Below are 22939 nucleotides of genomic sequence, written 5' to 3'. Positions count from 1 at the left end.
GGCAAGGGCTTCCCTTCCTCTGCATCCCAGACTGGCATCAGCGGTCGTGTACTCACCAGCCCTGGTGTGACCAGATCATGCGGCAAGCAGCTAGGCGACTAGAAGAGTCGCCGGCACTTTCCTGCACCAAGTGTCTCAGGGGCTGTGCATTCCCACACCCTCCCTGCACCAACTCCCATCAGATGGGTACCGTCCTTGGGGCTGCTTATTCGTGCCAAGTCACCTACGCCAAGCTGAGTGCAGAAGCAGCTGCTGCAACCTCCCCTACCTTTATGAGACTGCTCGGGTTTGCAAAGCTGATGCCCGGCGCTGGGTTGGCTTGGGAAACAAGCCTGGTCGAAGTCCTCCAGGGGAGGGGGGGGCCTGCCAAGCAGGGAGAGAAAGAAATATCAGGTCAAAGGGCCGGGCATGACAAGCGTGTCGGCGTCCTTTGCAAGGAGCATGTTATACATGTTTTATTTCTATACTGCGTGGAAAAGGCAACGGTTTGACTTCTGGAAAGGGGCTAAAAGCAGCCCACAGAGTATCCGGGAGCCAGAGTTTGCCGGGTGTGGACTGGGCTGTGGAGCCCAGCTTTTGCTCTTCATCGTCTCCTTGGAAGAGGCCTGGGCAAAACTTCTGGGCGGAGAGATCCCATCACCATCCCTCAAACTCTAAATGTGGCACCAAAAAAAGCCAATGGGATAAAATTCAAGAACCGATTTTTGATTTCTGGGGTGTATTTTTTTATTGAATCTGTTTGCTGAATTGTCGTTGTAAACACTTGCCGGTGAACAAGACGTTTCACTTCAGAAGTTGGATGAAAAACAAACCAGACAGAAATCTTCCCATGAAAAAATCAGCTTTTTGGAGTCTGAACCTTGCAATACCAATGGTTTCCCTGACCGTGGCCAGCTCGGCCTTCTTAACGAGTCTTGATCAGACTCCCAGCACCAATGGGGCGAGAGCCACCAAACTCATCTCCAAACTGGCCTTTCCATCTGTGAGGGATCAGGGCATAGCATGGCTGGAGAGCGCAGACAAGCAGTGCGATACCCTCCGATGCAAAGGATTCAGGACTTGTAGAGAGAGTATGAGCAGGGGCAATGAAAGGAGGTGCTAGCGCACACGTGCCTCAGTTTACCAGCTCTTGGATGACTGCTGAACTTAGCCATTTGCAAGCAGTGACCCCGACCTTGGGAGATGTTTGGCCCCTCAAGGCTGCTCTAACAACACCAGCTCACAGAACCAGAGTCATAGAGAAGTGGGGCTGGAAGGGAGCTCCAGAGGTCACATCTGGAGCAGGATCATCATCAATGACATCACTGTGAGGTAATGTGTCGCGGGTTCATTTAAGCAAGCACTGCACGTTGCTGCACACCTTGCATGGCCTTGCACCCACCTCGGTGCTCCCCAGTCTGGTCCTACAGCGGCTAAAGTTTCTCTGTAAAGATCCAGAGTGAGCTCAAGCCTCTATGTACGTCCAACCAGGAGACCCAGCTACAGACACCTGTCTGGTCACCGCGGCTCAGCACAGATGATGCTGGCCACAGGCTGCTGGCTACATGTGCCTTGGCCGATGTGGCGGATGGGCTGCTAGGCTCCAGGTGGAGTCCGGACTCCCGGGCTTCATGCATCTGCTCCGTAGGGACACTTCGAAGGGTTTTTCTCCCTGTTCCCCTGACTCCGCATTGAGCTTACCGTGCAGTCTTGTGCCTCTGGGCTTCGTGGCCTTCTCTCGATCTTGGCCGCACAGATTCGCTGGGATCCTGTTGAGAGGAAGAAGAGAGGGAGCCGGTCACTGGAGCAGCCCAGCATAAATACTCTTCCCTTTGCAGCCACTCTATGCTACTGCAAGAGATGGGACCCTGGACTGGTGGGCTGAGCATTTCTCATGCTCGTACCACCTTTCTGGATGAAATCTAAGTTGTGCACTAACCTCAGTGCACAGAAATTCAGTAGAGATGTGCAGCCAGGGTCCCCAGCACCCATCCCCAGGCTCCCTGCACCAAACCCCCTTACCTGTAAACCTGGGCAGAGGACACCATCCGAAGCTGTAAGTGCTTTGCAGACAGGATTTCTGTCTGGCAGCTTGTGATACTATGTGATTTGCCACCTATCTTGGGCCATCGATCCCAGAACAGGGATGTTTGCTATGCGATGCCATCCTGCAACCCCTACGCTGATGGGGGAAAGCTTCTGCCCGCTCTCAGCAAGGGTTGGTTTCTGCACAGACCGAATGCAGCTGTGCCTTCCCTCCTGCCTAGCATGACTGCAGCCCCCCTTTGTCATTGCAACCCCCTCTTTCCAAACCCCTTCAGCTATATCTTCTTAGGAGCTGTGTCACTGCAGGCACGACACCATCGCTGCACATCCCCAGCCATTTGCCTGCAAACTGACTCAGGAACGCAGCAGACGCAGCGCACGGCTCGTGGAGGTCCAGTTCAATGCCAGCGAACGGGGAGGCCAGACTAACCCCTGGCTCTGCAGACCCCCTGGGTCACACTGCGATATGCTCGGAGAATCGATGAGCTTAGGCATTAACCAGCTCCTGACACCCCCCGTGCCCCTTCTGCTCATGCGGTGGAAAGGGCAGAGTCCCCATCTCACAGCACAGTGGCCAGAAGAGCCTCGTGGCTGGTGCTGATGCCAAGAAAGGCCATGAATCTCTGCAGGAGCCTGGTGACACCCTATAGGATCTTCTCAGGGCCCCGGGACCCGATCCTAAACGAGGCGCTCGGGTTTGCACTCAGCAAGAGCTCAGCAAGCTGCTAACTCGTGCTTGGCAGCTTTCAGGATCAGGTCCTTTATTTGGCCCCTACCTACATCTCCCTATTTCACCCCTCTGGATCCAGGCCTCTGCAGCCCCTCGAGCAATCAGGACATAGCAGTCCGAACAATGCTCCTTTCATCTCTGCGTGCCTCAGTTTCCCCACCTGGGAGAGGGGCGGTGATGACACCTTCTTAGCAGGCAGGGGCGATTGCAGGTTGAACCTACCTTCCAGTCTTGGTCTTGCCTTTTCTTCTCGTAAGAGGGTTTCTCTCTCTCCCTTGATTTCCTGTAGACCTTCTTCTTCTCCTCAGCCATCAGCAGACGGGCGATTTCCTAGCGGGGAAAAGACGTTGCAGCCTGTCTCCGAGAGCATCTGGGCTATTGCAGGTCAAAGGCACACCAGTGCCTTCCCACTGCAGCAATCGGAGAGCCTGGGCTCGAGACGGCGATGTACGTGTCACCGGGAGCCCATTCGTTGCCATCAAATGGCTGCAGAAGGACATAGATGCAAAGCCCATGGGTTTGGAGGTTTCCCCCTACAACACACTACCTCACCCATCTCCTTGGTCTTCTAACAGCTAGATTTAGCTGGGAACAGAGCCAGGCACAGCCTACAGCCAAGCCGCTGGTTTCTGTTAACTTTACTGACATACAGCTGTTGTCCACAGCTGGCAATGGAAGAAGCAGCCTATGGGAAAGCCACCTCCTTCCAGCAGCTGGCTTGCAACAGACTGCTTTGAGGCCTTGGAGAGAGTGAAAAGACTCGAAAGCAAACTGGAGGTCTCTGTATTGCCTTTGCAAGGCAGGGGAGTGGCACGGTGCGGGCCCCAGAGGGGGAGGGCGAAGGGTTAAACAGGTCTCCCACACTGGTTCTCCAAGGCTCACCCCTCTAAGCATTCAAACCTTTACCTTACTCACCTCATCTTGGGCTACTTGAGCTGCCCTCTGATCCACCCGGTTGGCCTGGAAAGAAGGAGAGGTACATTTGAGAAGTCTACATTCAATCCCACAACGGCACAAAACTTGCTGAAGCGACTGGCATGTGAAACTTTTGACGAATCCCTCAATGCAAAAGCAATGTCCTGTGACCAAAGAGCAAGCACAGCACCGTATTCAGCAGAGGTGACCTGGACAACAACGCTGACACTTCTTTGGCCTCCGCGCTGTATAAAGTATCAGAACAGACTTTGCAGGAAGAAGCATTTCCGAACACGAAGGTAAGCGAAAACCAGGATAAACTGTGCCGTGGCTTCATTAACGGTAGATCGCATCAAGCTAACTTAACACCTCTCCTGGATGAGACAAGCATCTATTTAGATAAGGGATCTTAATCAGTCTAGGTTTGAACCAGGCATTTGAGAGACTCAGGGTGAAGATAACGATTCATCATCTGCTCTCAGTGGCGGCAGACGACGGAAGGAGCAATGGGCTCACGTTGCAGCAAGGGAAGTTGAGGTTGGATATTAGGAAAAACTCTCTCACTAGGAGGGCAGTTAAAGGCTGAAAAATGTTACCTAGAGGGGTTGTGGACTCTCCATCCTTGGAGGTTTTCAAGACCCAGACAAAGCCTTGGCTGGGATGATGTAGTTGGGGCTGGTCCTGCTTGGAGCAAGGGGTTGGATTAGATGTGACCTCCTGAAGTCCCTTCAACCTTCATTTTCTATGATTTGATAACTGCATCTACACATGCACACCCTTAATGCACCTTAAAAAAGGTGATTTTAGGCTATTTGCACTTAAGTTTGATTTAAGTGCATCTAGTCCAGCCCCTTGCTTAAATTTTAGCAGGGATTGGACTAGATATGACCTCCTGAGGTCCCTTCCAGCCCTAATAAAAGATATCAGTTGGTCCAATAAAAGATATCAGATTCACCCAAAGATCCTTGTCTTCCAGCCCCCATTGTCTATGATCCTATATACTGGAACCACTGCAGAGATGGGCTCCTAGGATAATTAGGGGAAATGGAGAATCTATGTTGGGAAAGAATATAAAAGACTGTCTCTACCTGCCAAAAAGAAAGCTAAGATGGCTAAGACTACCCTTCCTCTACCATTACCTCAAATACATCTGGGGGGGTCAGAGCCAGGGGGAGAACAACTGTTTAATTAAAGGATGCTGATGTTGCAAGAGCAAATGGGTATAAAGTGGGCCAGGGATACACATAGGAGGGGAATGAGAAGCAGGTTCTTAGCTGTCAGGAGTGAAACAGGCTCCTGAACCAAGTCATAGGAGCAAGGACCCTCATAGGTGTAACGATGGACCCTGGGGTACCCTGGCAGACACCGCAGGGCTGACCCTGGAGCTGTCAGCGTGTTTTGGGAATTGCATTTGGAGGAGGGGCTGAAAGGACGCGAGGTCCCTGTGGGCTGCCCACAGGTCTCAATGGTCTTGACCCTGCTGAGGGTATGGCAGGGACCGGTGCAGAGGTGATACTAGAGAAACTGGTCTCAAAGAGACATGTGGTTCCTTGGTGAGAAAGGGGGGTTGCACCTGGCTGAGATGTGAACGATGGGGTGATGGGTCGTTACATCTCAGGTCCTGGAGAGAAGTACAAAGACCTTTCAAAGACGGCCTTTAGTTTCTAGACCAACCTTTTCAGACTCAAGGCACCCCTCGTTTAGCTTGAGGCCTCCATGGGACGCTGGCTCTTACCTGTCCTACTTTTTTTTTGACTATGGAAACACAGCAGAGCAAGTTTTCTGTTTCAAAAAACTCAGCTGGCCCACAACAGGGCAGATGTTTGTGATGCTCTGCATTGCTATGGGAGATCTTTGGGTTTATCTGGTGCATCGCGTCAGCACACCGAGCAGTACCAGCATTGCGTGGCAGGCTTGAAAGGATCTCAAGGCACCCCAAGTAGCCTCATCTTCCCAGCTGAGAATCGCTGCTCCTGACCCTAGCAAAGCCAATGGCTTAAGTACATAAGGAAGGCAGGCTGGGTATGCTGCCCGTGCCCATTTGTCCCCTCCTTGGAGCTCTCAATGCGTTCACACTATTAGCTGCACACTATTTATACTGCATTTAATTAACCCCATGTGGCAGGGTTCCTCCAGGGGATCTTCCCAAGCCCTCAAAGCATTACTCAGACCCTTTTTTCCTCACTTGTTTTTAAAATCCTCTGTTGCTCCAGCTTGTTTTCTCAGCTCTTCCCATCCCACCCGTGCCCGTGTCCCTTCCCCATGACCGCAAGCCTGCCCCACTGCTCGCAGCTGCCCAGCTTGTTGCATGGGTCTCATCAGCTCCCCTGCTCATCCCGTCTCATCTCTCTCCCTTTGGATGACCTGCTGTCGATGCTGCCAGATGTTCTGCGCAATAAGCTCTGCAGAGTACAGCAGACAAGGTTCCTTGGGTGAATTTGATCTTTTATTAGACCAACCCAAATGGTTGGAGAATAGTTATTAAGCAAGCTTTCGGGTTCAAAAATCCTTTGTCAAGCTAAGGAAGCTTCAGCAGAATACAGCTGCATTTACTGAGCACGCTCTGTGGCCCCAGTGCAGGTGACGATTCAAACACAGCAGATAGTTTGGAGCCCAACTACCTGCAATGGGCTCTGGGCAGAAACCACCGCTGGTTAATACCCACCCCCAGCTCTGCTCGTACCGTCAGCTCCTGCCGTCTCGACTTACCAGGAGTTCCTCTTCTTGCAGCTTCCTCGCGATCTCGGCATCGTACAGCTCCTGTTCCCTGGGATCCAGCCGGGGCTTGTCGTAGGTTGCCTGTTTCGTCCCTCTCGGCTTCATTCCTATATGAGAGGAGGGGGAAAAAAAAACCCATCAGCCTCCTGTTTGGCCAAATGCTTTGGGAAGGAAACCCCCATCCTCTTCTGAGCGTGCAGACCCTCCACTCCACCCACTGCAGACGATGCTCTGCCCCGAGTGGGCTGGAGATCTGCTGCAGGAAAGGCAGATATTGTGAACGCTGTATAAAGCCATGAGGACCCTGTGAGATGTCTGGCACTTTCTGATTCAGCAGGATCAGCTTTCACACAGGGAGCAATGAGGCAAGCCAAAATCCTGCAGCTCCCTCGAGGCTCTGCTCTTGCTTTCAGGAGGGGATGAGGGGGGGGTCTGTGTGTTTAATCCAACCGTCCTTTATCGGTGCATTTCTAGACCCAGTTGAGATTTCATCTGTGCTGGGGGATGAGGAGCCCGGTAGACGCTCTGTGGACACGTTAGAGAGGAGATAAGCGGGTTGCACGGAAGCAATTCCTTTACATGTTGATCCTGATCCGCTGAGCCGTGGAGATAATCTGCCAGTGAGATCATTTCCCTCTACCCTCAATCCAGCGGCGAGGCTGAGTTCCAAAAATTAAATATCCTCCCACCTAAACGGCTTACGCCCTTTAGAAGAGGGTGCTAAATGGGCCACATTGCAGCTTTCCTTAATCACGCAGGGCTGGGCAGCAAGGGGAGGTAGGGACTGAGCATGTACCAAACACCACGCAGAGATGCTCCAAACTACAGCAGGCCAGAGATGCACCGAAAAGCAGACACACAACTGGACCCCTTGCTCTTCAAGCTGTTGCCTACAGTGGAGTGAATTCACGACCCAATAAACTCCAAGGCGGTTACCACTTTTGTCAAGGCTGATTTCAGGACAACCAAAGAGAGGAGGACTGCAAGTCGATGGTGGCCTGGAAGGAGGGAACAGCCTACCACCGGAGGTGGTTCAAGCGCCTTCATTGAACACCTTCAAGATGAAACTGGATGCTTATCTTGCTGGGATCCTATGACCCCAGCTGACTTCCTGCCCTTTGGGCGGGGGCTGGACTCAATGATCTTCCGAGGTCTCTTCCAGCCCTAATGTCTATGAATCTATGAGGGACTGGAGAGTCCCCACACTAGCTTGGCATAGGTGTTAATTAGTGCTAAGTGGCTCTAAGAGAGACTCTCATGGACCCAGAAAAACAGATATCCATCTTCTGTGCAAACTCAAGTTTATTTTTCTACCTACGGAGACTTGTACCATCTTTAATTTTACCTAAGCCTGAGGAAGGGCGTGTGAGCCCAAAAGCATGCAAAGAAAGATATTTTTTTGGTGTGATTTCTTAGTTGGTCTAATAAAAGGTATCATCTCTGAACCAAGAGTTTTGCACATCCATTAAGGCTCCACACTCGAGCAGTGTGAGCTGGCACAGACACGCTGGTGGTGAAACCCACCATGGCTGGGGGGTTCCTTCTTTTATGCCTCCGATATACTTGTAGAGGCATCACTCTTTCCAAAGATGCCTTGATTTCCTGGCATAAAGGTGGCAGGGAACTTGGCTGGGCTGATTGTGCTCAGACAACAAAAAGGTTAGGGTTCGGGTTCATTTCTATGTTATGCCTCCCCACATGTCCAGAAGCACGGAGAACCAGCCACGGTCAAGACCCACAAGGATGAGTGCATGAGCCTCAGCGTGGCTATCAATTTAGCTGTTGTACAGTCACCCTCCAGTGAGAGAGATGCTGCACACAGATACGGACACAACCACAGTGGGCACGCCTACACGAGACACTTTACTACGCAGTAGAGCAGATTACTGTATAGTCAGCATCACTGTCTACGTGTGCAGACCCTTACTGAGCAGTAATCTGCTCTACTCAGCAGTTAATCTGCTACCTGCAAATGCAAGTAGCAGTTTAACGGCTGAGTAATTATCGTGCAGTAAGACACGTGTAGGTGGCCCACCGGAAGAAAATTTGCTTCTAGGCAGCAGGGGGTGGGAGATTGCTCCTGGCCTCTGGGGAGCTGCCTGCGGCAGGTCCTAGCCCCGCAGCTTTCTCCCAGTCCCATGCCCAACGGGGTGATCGAGGTATGGGGCTTGGAAAGAGCTGTGGGGGAGGTCCCAGTGGGAGCAAATCGGCTCCCAAATGCATGTGTGTTGTAGACACCTGCTCAGGGTGGGCTTACTCCAGAGTAAATTACTCTGGAGTAAACCCATCCTGCAGCATGTGCACGTGTGGACGCACCCAGTATCTTTTAGGTATCTCAGGGTGCGTTTACACATCACCCTATGGCAACATAGCAGCACACTACAGTGACGTAGAGATCATGTGGGTCTACACGTGATCGCCAGCTATGCTGCCATAGCGGCGCTCTCCCCAGATGTAGCGTGCCACTATGGCAACACAGCTGGGAAATGTAAGCGTGCACCACCGCATGGCGCAGCGATTGCCCAAAAGGAAGTATTATAGCACAGTGCTGTAGCAACATCACACCCTTGAGGTACATCACTTGCCTCTGAGACCCCCCCGTGCTATTATGCTCATATTCTAAATCTCTTCTCCTGGTTACTTATAACAAAGACCTGTACAAATAAAAAAAGACTACACGACTAACTGAATACACACCAAAAAATGGTGAGATTACCTCTATACCTACTCCTACTAAATGCACCAAATAAACAAACTGGACCCTAGTTATTATTTGTATAATAACTATATTATACATATATTCTCTCTCATACTTAGATCAATAGGAAATAAAAGGAACAGCCACTTACCAAGGTCTTTCTCTTAGGTTGGGAGACATTGTTTAAAAATGTCAGGAAGAGCACACCAACTGCTGAAACTTCCTTAGCCTGACGAAGGGTTTTTGAACTCGAAAGCTTGCTTAATAACTATTCTCCAACTATTTAGGTTGGTCTAATAAAAGATATCAAATTCACCCAAGGAACCTTGTCTGCCTAACACCTCTTGAAGCACTTGAACATCTCTGCTACGGGGCATGTGAATAGACTTTAACAATAGTGGGTGGAAAACTTTCAAAGTCCCCTATGGAAAGATGCCAGATTCCAGGCCCACTTCTGAACTGTTTCAGACAGCTTCAAATTGGTTTAACAGGCTTGTCTGTCTGCCCACTCAGGTATAAACTATGTTTAAACCAGTCTAATAACATATGGGAGTATTGTCAAAGAGTCTAAGACTCACAACTACAGCTGTGAGACGGGCACCCATTACCATCTCCTTTTTAATGGGTGGGGGATGCACTTAGCAAGCACTTATTCAGGATTATCTCAGTCTGTGGCAGCCCTGCATACAGACCCCAACTCCTAGCTGCACTCTATAACCACAAGATTATTGTTCCTCCTTGCATGCCAGGCACTGCATTAGACTAAACTGTAAAGCCCAAGGGCATATCTGGATTTTAAAATGCCCTGAGTCCATGCATTGACAGTGATGTATAATTATACATACCGGTGAAATTTCTAAATTCTCTCTCATTGGCAAAACCTTCAGGGGACATGGTTTCATGCCAGTTCATTGCAAAATCCCATTTAGATACTCAAACAAATGGAGTATTAATAAAAAAGATCTCTGCTGCCCTTTTAGACACTTAAATGGACTGGCTAGATTCCCACAAACAGTCGGGCCCATCTGAAAGCAATGGGAACTGCTGCTTCGACCATGCTTTAGACCCTATGCAGAAATCACCCCTTGCACTGGGACAAACCTTGTCCTCAGTTGTGCCCAGGCCAGCCCAGGAGGACCCCGAGGGCTTGCTCAGTGCAGATTCCCTCCCTGGTCCTACTGTGCTGCGGTGCAAGGTGACTGCTGTGACTGTCACACCGCGATCAGCAAAAGGCCAATGCTGACAGAGGCGGGAGAGCCGTTCACAGCAGCCCCTCCACTCATACCCACATGTGGATGTGTCAGGTCTGGGTCATCACATGAAGCTAGCAGGTAGAAAGTTTAAAACTAACAAAAAGCAGTTCTTTTCCCCCAGCATATCACTGAAGTGTGGGACTCGCTGCCCCCAGATGCAGCTTAGCCAGGATCCAAAAGGGTTTGGACATATTTTTGGAGAAAAAGAGCATCCGGTTGCTATTGAGCAAAGGGCACAGCCTCTGAATCAGACTTTTAATGCTAGAGACTGCAAGTGGGAGAGGAAGAGCGGAGCAAAAACCCTGCTCAGACCCAGTCGCTCTCCCTTCCAGCCTCCGTTCTCTGTCCCGGTGTGACACAGGGCAAGATGGACTTACGACCCAATGCACAGCAGTTTTTATCTTTTTGAAAACAAGCAAGGAGCGTCGGACTGAGGAAGGGAGCAGTCCTGGTACCATCCAAACCCTGCTCTGCACACCTCCCAGTCATCAAGGCATCAACGATGGGAGCATCGTCCAGCCCTGCTGCAATAGCCGGAGTTTAGGAACTTCCCGGTGCTCATAACACAGACCCGGCAAACCCGCCGGTGGTCTGGAGAGGACGCCGTATGCATGATAAGCATGGCTTTAAAAGACACGGTGCAGGATAAATGACAGGACCCCTCACCAGCCACCCCCGCCCCTCACGCTGCCCTGCTTTACCTGGGTCTCGGCAGCGGTCTCTACCCCGCTCCCGGGTCTCGGCATGGGGAGAAGGGGATGCCCTGGGCCTCCGCCCGGCTTTCCTCTGCTCCCTCTCCTCGCCCCTCCTGCGATCGTGCTGCTGAGACTCCTCGGAGTCGCCGAGCCTCGTGTCGCGAGGAGCCGTGAGCCCCTGGCGCTGGGCCCGGCGGCTTTCCGGGCGCGGGGAATGCTTGCTCCCGTGTTTCCACGCTCCCTGCTCCGCTTCCAAGTCGACGTCGAAGCTGGGTAGCCTCTTCTCTCTGTCCGGCCGCGACGGCTTCCTTTCTCGCGGCTCCCGGTTCGGGGGCTCAGCCTCTGCGTCCAGGTTCAGGCTATGCGGCCTGGAGGTCTTCTCCTCCCTGCGTCCCTTCCTGTCTGAGGGCTCCCAGCTCCTGCTGTGCCCCAGGGATGCGTATTCAGCCTCTCTGTCCTGGCCAGGGCTGCGAGGTCGTCTGGACCTCTCCTGGCTCCCCGGTTTCCTTTCCCGCATCTCTCTGCTGCACGGCTGGCTGTCCCACGTCCTTCCCGGGTGAGGGTCCTCCAAGGACGGATGCTCGAGCTCGGCACCGTCGCCCGGCAGAGCCCGAGTTTCCCTGGGATGCTCTCTGTGCTGGTGCCTATTGCCACTGCGGGGTCTGCGGGGCCTCGCGGGCTCGGAGGCTGGCCCTCGGGGGGTGTCCCGCGTGCAATCTGGGTGGCAAGCGGGGGGACAAAGAAGGAAGCAGGTTAGTGACACGAAGGTTAATTTTAACAGACAGGGGCCAGCTCATGCAGCAAAGGCAATGGGTAACATGGGCAGGGTCAGTACGGGAATAGGGGGGTGCAGGATGAGGCTCAGAGCTAATGCTGTGCAGCGGTGACCCCAGGAGCAGCACCCTTGGGGGCAAGGAGGGGTAAGACCAAGTGATGGGCCAGCAGCTAATGCATGGCAGGTTTTTTATGAAGTGCCCAGGAATCTGGACTCCATGTGCCTGCAAAGGGAGGCTGGGAAGCTGCAAAGATTTACTGCTTGGAAAAAAATATCATGGGAACAGCTCACTCCATGGCGTGCCCTTGCTTTTGCCTGCTCCTGGGAGCTGGCTGGAGGCAATGAGAAGCCAGAAGGTATCAGGGAGAGGTTTGGTTTTGCTCTCAGCTCTGAACAGAGGCTCAAAATGAGTCCTGGTCTAATTGGAAACTGGTTTCCCAAGCCCTAGATTTAGGTTTCACTCCATGGGGGAAAATATCAGCACTATGCACCGGGAGATACGGCGCTGCACAAAGCAGCTGGGAGATGAGCCAGATCTCTTTGTAAGGTCACTGAGGACTTTCTCCAATGTGGGCAAAGGTTAAGAAATATCCCTCCTAGGGATCAAGCCTTGGGGCCCTTGAGGGCTCAAAACTAGACTTTGTCTAAATTTGCAGCTGAGGAAACATCAGGGCAGGAAACAACACACCCCGACCGAGCCCAGAGAACGGGCCCCGACCTCAGCCGCGTGCTCCCTGCACACAGAGGATGCTTCATTTCTGCTCTCTGGGAAGCAAGTGGAAATCCCCTTTGGTTTCCATTGCACGGCGGTACCGAGCCGCGACTGTGGCAGGGGGGATCCAGTCCGCCGGCTTACGGGCGTCTGATCCGTTTACTTCCTCAAAGCAATTTCAGGGCCCGGGGAAGTGTTTGCACCGGAGCATAGGGGGATTTTGCAAGTGAAGACATGTATTCAGGTTAAGGAAATACTTGTCTGGGAGGAGATGAGCAGGGGGCTGGACTAGATGTGACTTTTAGAGGGCCCTGACAGCCTGTTTATCATGATTTCAGAGAAACCCAATTCACGCTAAGCAAGGGACGGGCTGCACGCAGAACTGCGATACAAGGAAACAGCGCAGGATTTCTCTGCGGCTCTGTGATCTCTAAGGTGGTTGCACTTTCCCTTGGGTGTCTTCTGCCCCATCCAAACTGCTATCCAAGTTTGGTGATATTTACGAGCCAGCCAAAAAAACGAACAGGGCATCCTAAAAAACACCCCAGGAAACATATGCAATCGATATACATTGAACCCCCCTCCCCGTGAAAGGAGGGCCAGTTTGAACTTGTGAGGAACAGCTGTTCAAAGCATCTGGATGACTTACTGAGCAATAATTAGCAATGGAAAAACAAAGCCCAAGTGAAAGACAGGTTTTGGCACGACGGGAACAGCCACCTCCGACCCAGCTTCCCCTGTAATTAGTTTTAATTTGGTCTGCAAAGCTTTGCAAGGAAAAGCAAAACAGGCCAGCCAAGACTGACGGGGAGAAGCGTAATGAGAAGGCAAAGCGTGGCGAGAAATGCTGAAGCAGCGTCAGGAAAGGCCGTGTCTGTGCTGAGGCAGGCAGCGCGGTCGTGCCAGACAACCTGAGCAGGAAATCGGGCTTCATGGAAGTTCAGGGCGGCTTGTTTCCAAGCATGGGGCCTGAAGGGGTGTTTTTCTTCCTCTGTCTTTATTTTTCCCTTTAAAAGGAGAGACGGGTCTTTCCCTGGATCCACATGCACTCTGAGCACAGATCCCAGAGCTTCCTGGTGAGGACTCACAGGCACGATGCAAACGGAAATGCTGCAGCCCTCTCAGGTCGTGCTCAAGCCCCGAGTAGATCCTCATCCGACGTCCCGGGTGCTCAACACGCTCCAAACTGCAGTGCTAGCCGGGCGCTAAAACCAGGGACCAAAAGCAACACCGCGGCTGCAGACTCATTAAGGACTTCTACCCTGGCTGCAGTGTTTCCAGACTATAGGAGACACCAAATGTCACCTTGCTTTTCAAAACCCTGTAAGACTCCCAAATGCATGCCAGAATCGGCTGCATTCAGGTTTGGCGTTCATTCGTCTTCATCCTCCCTGCCTCAGCTCCTGCAAGACCTTTCCCTGCCACGTGTTTTCCAGTGATTTGCCAAGACTAATTCGATCAGACTGTCACTGGTTTTACCGAGAGGCTCTTCCACAGTACCGTGGACCGTGGCATTGTGAAGCTCCCGTTCAGTTGCTGCTCTTTGTTGTTTGCAGTGAAAACTTTTTGGCTGCCCTAGACCTGATTCCCAATTGGACTTCAAATATCTGACTTGCAAAAGAAAATGCCTAATGATCAGAAACGGGGATGTTCAGAGCGCTGTCCTTCCTCTCTACGGCTCTTTAACTGAAAGCAAGGCCTTTCCCACCATATAGTTTCAGCAGGACTTTGGAAAGACTGGACTGGAAAGCAGGACCTCAGCAGAGCATCAGAAAGAGCCACCACCAGCACCAAAGCAAAGTGATCCTCAGACTTCAATACACACCCGCCGATTCTCCCCTTCTGATCTGGAAGGAGTTTGTGTGATCGTACAAAGCAGGTTCCCAGGAGAAAGCAAAACCACCTGGAAGACTGTAGCCGGTCCATGATTTTCAGCACAGAGAGATCACCCCAGTGGCAATAGTCTTCGAGGATGCCTCCGGTATTCAGTAAGTCATACAAACCAATGCAAGGTACATACCTCTATTGGAAAGGCCACCCCCTGGACCAGGATGTGCTGCAATTACACCGCTGCCAAGGTTTCAGGCACCCACGTGGATTAGAAATGGAAACACTTCCCATAACATTTTATCCCAAATCACCTCCTTTTTAACACGCCCATAATGTTGTGCATTAGCAAACTAAACCCATATAACACCAGCCATGTATCTTCTTGTAACCAGAAGCAGGATTGAAATGGGCCCACCAGCCCTACGCTGTGGCCCTTTTCTAGGGCACTCTAATTAAAAAAAAGAGAAATGAAATCTCCTATTTTTTGGCACAGGGACTGATCCTGCTTGAATTAAAGTCAGGGGCAAAACTCTATTTGCGGCTGCTGGGTGACGGTCCAGTGCACAACTCAGGCTTTGCAACAGAAGTATAAACTGGGCACGTCTACATGTACATTTACACTGGCTTAAATTTACTGTGCAGTAAGCAGGAATAGGCCGGCGACTATATGTGCAGGTGTTAAACAGCATTAACGCTGTGTGGTCTTGAGGCTAAAGTTAGTCTCAAGTCAGTCCACAAATACAAGCTGCTGCACAATAAGGCATCTACATGTGCATTACTGCGCAGTAACTAATCGGGTCTCAATTTGATACCTGCATCATGCAGGTATCAAATTTACGCCCAAGTTGGCATAAGTCACCATAGGTACTGCGCAGTACAGGTGAGCCAGTGTAGACGTGTGCCCATACTGCTCAGTAATTTTAGGTTACTGTGCAGTAAATGTGCACGTGCAGATGCTCCCACTGTCTAGGTCGGGACAATCCCTATTACAAAGCTCGTCAGCCCCAGACTACAGGAAAGGTTACCTCCGTTCTCTGCATAGTAGCTGTTCTCGTAAGCCTTGTGTCCCTGCGGCTCTGGCTTTTTCCGCTTCTTGTCTTCCAGCAGCAACTTCTCCTGCAGGATGCGGGCAATGTCCTGGTGGAGGAGGAGACACAACAGTCACATTTCCTAAGGAAGCCCTTTTCTCATTCATGTCTTACTGCCACCTTCTCATGTCTCCGCCATGAGCCACAGATGCTGTGGACAAACTCTAAAGACCTACAAACCCTGCACGTCTCTGGGAGTGCATCACCCTCAGTTTTCATGATGAAGGAGCAGGGCAGAGAAGGATCAGAGGAGAGACCTCATCCCACCTTCCCTGACCAGATCAAGAGATGCTGGGTGGATCTACAGAAATAAATACACCAGCTCCTTCCCGGGGAGAGGAGAGGATCTGAGCACACGTGCAATTAATAAGGGCTCAGCCTTCCCTTCCTTTGCATTGGACACCACCCTCGTCCCCCTCAAATGCCCAGTGCAGAAACCAGCAACAACACGCAGCCTTAAGTAAGTCACCGTTTGCTGTGCCATGCTGTTTTGCTCCTCTGATGCATTTGGAAATACTCAAATGGGAAATAACAGGTCAACTTTGACTGCTGCATGGAGCGGATGCTGGGTTCTGCTGCAGGCGTGGTTTGACCAAGGGTGGTGGATGGAGATAGCAATCAACACTACCAGCCCCCAAATTTCCAAGCCCCAAATGGCTGGATTGGTGCCACAGACTGGATCTGGCCTGCCGATGACCTGGTGCCATTCATCTGTCCTGCAGGCCAAGAAGGTCAGGTGCCACTGGTATAGGCTACTGCTTAGAAAGTGGGTTTTGACTGGGTAAGGCTTAGCACCCAGTGCAAAGCCCTGTGTGACTGTGTGGATCCATCCGGGCACAGAGCATCTGCAATGAGACAATGTGGGCCTCCCTATGCCTGGAGAGGGGTGATTACACCTGAAAGCTTGCACAGAACAATTTTTCCAACTATAATTGGTCTAATAAAAGAGATCACATCTAGCCAAAGACCCGTGCCTGCCTATGTCCTTAGATCAACACGGCTACAACCAAAAACCCTGCTGCAATTGGACAACAGTCACTGGACACTATCAGCTCTGGTGAAACCAGATATAATTAGCAAACAATACACCCTTGCAAGCAGACTCTGGCACACCCACCCCACAGCTGCGATAGTGAAAGCCGGCGGGCAGCATGTGCATACACACTCCCAGATTCACAGCAGCGCAGGCCCAGCAGGGCCTCTCAGGAGGGCACATCCAGCCCAACTCCCTGCCTAAGGCAGGATCAGGCCCATCGAAGCCAGCTCAGGCAGGTGTTTGCCTAACCTTCGCTCATGATACGGGATGCACCAGAAGTGCTAGCTAGGGACTGATCCTGCATGAAGACCTCCAAGCCCCCATGTACATCACTGGTGCCATAAACTGAACATGTAGCACATAAAGGATCTTTATCCTTGGAAGTTTTACACAGCAAGTTGAGTCAGACATGATCCGGCCTTGAGCAAGGGGCTGAACTAGATGAGCTTGTAAGGTCCCTTCCAGCCCTATTCTCCTATGATCCTATATGGAGCGCTGCATGCCCCGGGAAGGGTTTTGCATATACGGATCAGCACGTAGGAACTTGTGGCCACCAAATGCGGTGGAAGCTGACAACTTAGTCAGATTCGAAAAAGGGACTGCACACATGCTTGGAGGAAAGGGGCATCAGCTGCTACTGAGCACGGACGTGAAGGGCACGGCCTCTGCATCAGACCTTCCTGCATCTTCAAAGCTGGAGGCTGCAAGGGAGAGAGGAACAGGGGAAACCCTGCTCAGACCCTGTTCACTCTCCCTTCAGCCTCCGCTCTGCCCTTGCGTGTGTGACACAAGAGACTGGGCAGGATGGACTCGGTCTAACCCAGTCAGTGGCAGCTCTCATGTTTTTAGGACAGGGGCCAAAATTTCAGAATCACTTCCAAAAGACAAATCCCTAAGGCCAAATCCTTGTGCAACTGAGCTCCGACCTCTTCGATTTGGAGTGGGAAGGGGCAGAAATACTCTAAGACAAGCACTTTCAAGGACTGCTAAGGCACTGCTCAGCTGTATCTTAGGTTTTTCTCTTTCTCTCTGTCCTTTAAAACCTGGCTCAAGGAGACGAGCGGCTGATTTACAACCAGAACCCCAGGCTGACCCAGGGCTCTGTTAATGGCACGGGTGCTCAGGTCCTCTCCTCTCCCTCAGAGCGGGGAGCTGGCGTATATTTCTGTAGATCCACCCAGCATCTTGGATGCACCTTGGTGCATTTGGAGCCTGCTGTCATTTAAATTGCAACGCAGCTCCACAGCAGCATTCACCCCGGGGCTCTCAGCTGCTTCCTTATTGCTGAAGAGGCAGCTTGTTCTCAGCAATGACTGTTTCTCAGGGGCTTCCCTCCCCGCTTCGCTGGAAAGCTGCTGCTGTCAGCTGTCTTGCTTGCAAAGAGGACAGAGAGGAAGTGATGGCTGCACCGACAGACCCAGGGCCCTGTCTCTCCTTGAGCCCACACTGAATGCACAAGCCCTTTGGCTAGGGATGCATTCTCTAGGCACACGTGCATGTCAACTCAGCTTTCTGGCGTGTGCTGGGTTTGCCCCAAGGGTCATCACTAGGCTTTACAGTCCAGTAAAGTGGCAAGAGCCTCCCCCAATAACCTAACGGTAAAAGGCAGGGTAGAGACACACCTTAATGACTAACTGAATCAGAGATGCAAAAGCTTTCATGAGCAAAAGCTCACTGGAGCAAATGCAATGTAGTCCAAGATAAGGGAGAGATCTTTATTCCTTAAGCCCTCCTAGAAACAAGCCAGAGTCCGAGGCAGCAGGACAACTACCGATGCAGGAAAGCCACCACCTCTCGCCTCTTTACAGTCCTCACTCCACAGTGATTTATAAGCCGGTAATCAGATGCTTTTGCAACCCAAGTCAGAAGAGCAGAGGCACATTTGTTATTCTGCCTGTCTTAGGCTACAGACAGATGTTCACTTAAAGGCACAGTGGGATCTGACCTGCACTCCCAGCTGTTATGCCTGCTGACACACCACGTGTGCAAGGCAGGAGGCACGATGGCGATTGCGGGTCACATCCCAATCATGCCCTAATGCCGGTGCAGGGAGTGTCTGGGACCACACTTATGATCCCAGGCTCCCCCTGCACTGGGGGCTGCAGAGGTACACTGGGGCCTTGGAGTCTCCGATACTTCGATTGAGGTTCCCAGGCCCAGGAGATCATTAGCCACATGCTCAATTTATAGCACAGCGAGAACTAACCACAAAATCGTATACACATATCTTGTGCAAAAACTTTATGGCTTATTCCCTCTTCTGTGGCACCATGAATGGCCTGAACATGCAGCTGGGTTACTCTTTAAGATGCGATTAGTTGTTTAATTGTGTGTTAAGTGTAATGCCAGGGGCCTAAGAGAGAACTTGCTGGATAGATAATTCTGCCAATTCCTGGTCCAGCTGTCCCTCAGTGCCTTGGCTGCCTGGCAGAGATGCTAAGATCTCGCTAAGGCTACATATCAAGCAATAGTATTGAACTATATATTATATATTTGTCATATGTTAGTTCAATAGTATTGAACTACTCAATACTATTGAACTATTGACTACACTATACAAATTAGTATTTGAACTGGGACGTGGGAGCAGGGAACCCGTGGCAGAAGTCATGCACGGTCCTTGCAGTCCTGGGGCATCAGGAGTGCAACTCATCTTTCACAAGAAGTCTCCCTGCACCCTTCCTCCCATCGTGCACGTCCACACAGGGCCAGGCGCGATCCCACCCCCTCCTGTGCCCACACGCTCTTTGACCGACGGCTGCAAGACACCTGCATGCAAAGGGTTGACCGAAACCAGTGACTCTGGGGGTTACCTCATCTTTCTCCTCCTGCCTGCGCCGCTGCTCGGCTTCGATGACCAGTTTCACTTGGATTTCCTGGGCAATCTCACAATCTTGCCGTTCTCTGGAAAGAAGAAAGAAGAAGTGATGATGCACAATGCATGCCGCAGACCTCAGCCAGAAAGAAGCCAAAAAAACCACTAGACACGCTCTCTGGCACGGTCACGTACTAGGCAGGGATTTTCATCCTGAGTCTGGATCGGGACCCTGTACAAACACAGGAGGGAAAGACTGCCCTAGAGAGCCCATGATCTGAGCAGGAGACAGCCGCTGGATGCAGGCAGGGCGAAGAAACAACGGGATGACCCTGGCTGGTATAAAGGGCAGAGGTCTCAATGCATCAGCAGCTTGCTCAGTGTCAAGGTTTGGGGAGAAAATAGCATGAAGGAGGTGGACGAGAGTAGACACGAGGAGCAGCACAAGGGACAAGCGGGAAGGGGCCTGCTTGAGAGCGTAGCAAGAGGGAAATGAAGCAAGGGCAGACAGGAGCTGAATCGGAGACAAGGTCCGAGGAGGGCAGTCTGGGGCCAGCGGCTTATCTGGGAAAGGTCGATGGGGGAGAGATCCTTGCAGCCAGGCTCAAGAGCTGCAGGAGACCGTGAGAAACCAGGAAAGGGGACACTGAGGCAAGGAGAGGGACAGCCAGGAAACATGCGTATGCCACAGGGCAGGCCAGGAGAAGAGGGCAACTATCTAGGTTGTACAGCCTGCATCCCAGCACCCTGCCCACGCACGCTTAGTGACACCCACATGCAGAGCCCTGCTGCAGCTCGGCACATGCGTGTGCACTTGCAGGATGGGGTCTAGAATAAGACCAGGGATTTCAAGCCTCTCATTTATATCAGGCCATTAGCAAAGTGTGCTTGCCTTTCTCTCTGCGGGGGCAGGGGCACTTCCTTTACTCTCGGCTCACACTGCCTGCCCAGGTCGCCACTTCTGGCAGCGTTTGAATGCACGATGGAGCAGTGAGCACCTTTACCTTTCTTTCTGCAGCCCCCGAGGCAGGTATGCTCACCTGGCTGCACACCGGGAACCTGGGTGTGGTGTACACACAGACCATGGGCAAATTGGACCTGAGTAGGGTTTGGTCTGGGGTGCGTCCTGTGTACACCTGAGCAGCCAGGCAGCAAAATGGAAGAGCAGCTGACGGTCTAACCCCCGAGCTCAAAGGGGAGCCTCAGAGGATGTGAATCCGGATGGTGAGCGAGCAAAGGAAGCAGAGTCTGAAAAGTGCAAAGAGTTGGGAGCTCCTCTCATTGAAATCTGCAAGCAGATCGAAGCAATTCAATCCATCAATGCCGAGCAGCTGGCGAGCGGTTCAAAACGCCCCACTCCAGCAAAGACAGAGGGGACACTAGAGCAAGCTCAGCCTGTTTCAAAGGAAAAGGGTCAGTTCATTGCCTCTCTGCTCCCAGCCCTCTGCAGCCCCGTCAGGGGGTGGGTGCTTCGAATAATGGCATGGAAGTTGCAGCAAGGGAGGTTGAGGTTGGATATTAGGGAGAACTTCTCAGTAGGAGGGTGGTGAAGCACTGCAACAGGTTACCCAAAGAGGTGGTGGCAGCTCCATCCGTGGAGGTTTTGAAGACCCGGGTAGACAAAGCCTTGTCTGGGATGATGTAGTTGGGGCTGGTCCTGCTTGGAGCAGGGGCTGGACTAGGTGCAACTCCCAGAGGTCCCTTGCAACCTGAATTTTCTGTGATACTAGGAAAGCAAAAGCCTCTTCCTGGCCCTGAGGCAACATTCAGGGAACTGGGAAGAAGTTCTGGCCGAACAGTAATGAAGTGATATGTTGCCTTTCACTGTTGAGCTGACAGTAATATATTGGAGCCTGGTTTAACAGTCTAGGAGAGGCAAGTCTTTTAATAGGAAGAATCATCAGAAAAAAATAAAAATAAAATAAATAAATAAAGGGGCATTTTAAATTTTAAAGCTTCCACTTTAAATTTTAAATCTTTCCATTAATTTTAAAGGTACTGAGGTCCCTTCAGTTTGAATAGAAACAACCTGCAGCCCCTACAAGTCAGCCAGGCAGATGTCAGGGCCTCTGAGGAACATGCCCAAATGTCCTTCCACCCCTGGGGAGCCAGAACAGCTGGACTTTTCTCTAAAAATTGTTGCATAGGAAGATCTGAATTTATGCTTCGCTCTTCTTTGCAATGCTTAAAAAACATCTGAGTCATCTCTGTTCACATTGGACCTGGTAGGTCCCTCGTTGGGGGTAAGGGAGTGGCATATAAAGGGGAAGGGGCTAAGAGAAACTGAAATGGTCCCTTTAAAATCATCCTGCTGCATCAGAAAGCAAGGCAGTGAAGGAGCAAGTTTCCACACCAGCTCAGCTCGCTTGTGCGGGCACGTGTGTTAAGAGGGAATTTAGCAGCTTGGGCGCTATTATGAAGTCGAGATGTGGTCGTTGGACTAGTTTCAAAGGAGATAGGATGCTGCACTGCCATCTTGAAAAAACAAGACCCATTTGGAAAGGTTTCTGTTATGACATTTTTCTCCTCCCAAGTGCTTCCTTGCTAAGGAAATCCTCACAAACCTTGGGGGTTGAGATACTTATTTCTTTAGAGACAGTCTAATCCTGCTTCCTTATCCCCTGGGGTTTTGCAATGTCAAATCACGCTAGACAACCCAGCCAGCAGCAGCAGAAAGGATCCTTCTGCAGACATGGCAAAATCCTGCCTCAAATCAGAGAGGCAGCCAGAGTGGAGAGGGATAAGGAACAAGCAGCTCCCGATGTACCAAGCACTCCCAGCCTTGCACATCCTCCGTGCAGAGATGCGTGCAAGCAGGAGCCCAACTGCTGCTGACATGCTGCTTTTCAAGGCTTTTGCTGGATGGTAGCCTGGCTCGCTGGGAAAATGATTCGCAGTGTGCAAAGGCTCACAGCAGTGAGCAAGGACAACCAGCTATATAAGGATCACTGCAGGATGCAATGCAAAATCTAGCCTACATGGGAGTTACCAGCACATTTAGGCCCGCAGCCACGATGGAGACAGGTCTTTGAAAAATAACGAAGTAAAGGCTTCACACACATGCATGCAAACATACCACTGCCTCCCTTGCAGAGGGCCCTCTAAAACCAGAGGATAAGAGCATAGATGGTTAGCACAGAGCAGCCGACGTCAGTCCAGACCCAGGGAGCATTTCTTTGGGAACACCAAGACACCAGATCGAACACAAAAGGTCCGGGCAGGTGGGTGCAATGTGCATCTTCTTTGCAACTTGCCACACCAATTTTGCACGGCAAAATAGCAGGTACCTCTACGGGCTGCTGGAAAGGTGGAGAGGCAGCACAGGCATATGCGACAGAGCTGCCCACGCTACACGGTCACAGAGGGCTGCTCACTTGGGAACCTGGCAGCAGTGGCTGTTTTGGCAGGATACTTGGTGTTTTATAAAGTGCTTTATGCATTCACAGGTCTCTCCCTGCACTGGGCAGTTACTGACCCCTCACAGTCCCCCTGCACTTGGGGGACTGTGTGAAGTGCCTTGCCTGAGGCCAGGCAGTAAGGCAAGGGGCAGAGGAAAAGCCAGCATCACTTGCTTGTGCTCACGTATCCAGGCCGCCTTGCCTGTCACTTAACGAGCAAGACAGAGGAGCACAATTGAGGTGTAACTTCT

At 51.5% G+C, this 22939-nt stretch overlaps 1 protein-coding gene across 2 annotated transcripts in view; it reads right to left on the bottom strand.

Annotated features, from left to right (window-relative positions):
• Positions 1–22939, bottom strand: part of CCDC50 (coiled-coil domain containing 50) — a 49939-nt gene that overhangs the window by 5756 nt on the left and 21244 nt on the right. For both annotated transcript variants that reach the window (XM_014607109.3, XM_019499044.2), the window contains exons 4-11: positions 19289–19379; positions 15377–15488; positions 11041–11751; positions 6380–6495; positions 3671–3715; positions 2978–3085; positions 1681–1748; positions 269–363 (exon numbers count right to left, since the gene is read on the bottom strand). In XM_014607109.3, coding sequence (XP_014462595.2) covers positions 269–363; positions 1681–1748; positions 2978–3085; positions 3671–3715; positions 6380–6495; positions 11041–11751; positions 15377–15488; positions 19289–19379 — 1346 coding nt within the window. The remainder of the gene's footprint in view (positions 1–268; positions 364–1680; positions 1749–2977; positions 3086–3670; positions 3716–6379; positions 6496–11040; positions 11752–15376; positions 15489–19288; positions 19380–22939) is intronic.

The sequence above is a fragment of the Alligator mississippiensis genome, chromosome 7 (genome assembly GCF_030867095.1).
Source record: "Alligator mississippiensis isolate rAllMis1 chromosome 7, rAllMis1, whole genome shotgun sequence".
In the NCBI taxonomy this organism is placed as follows: Eukaryota; Metazoa; Chordata; order Crocodylia; family Alligatoridae; genus Alligator; species Alligator mississippiensis.
This window is presented reverse-complemented; position numbering and strand designations above follow the sequence as displayed.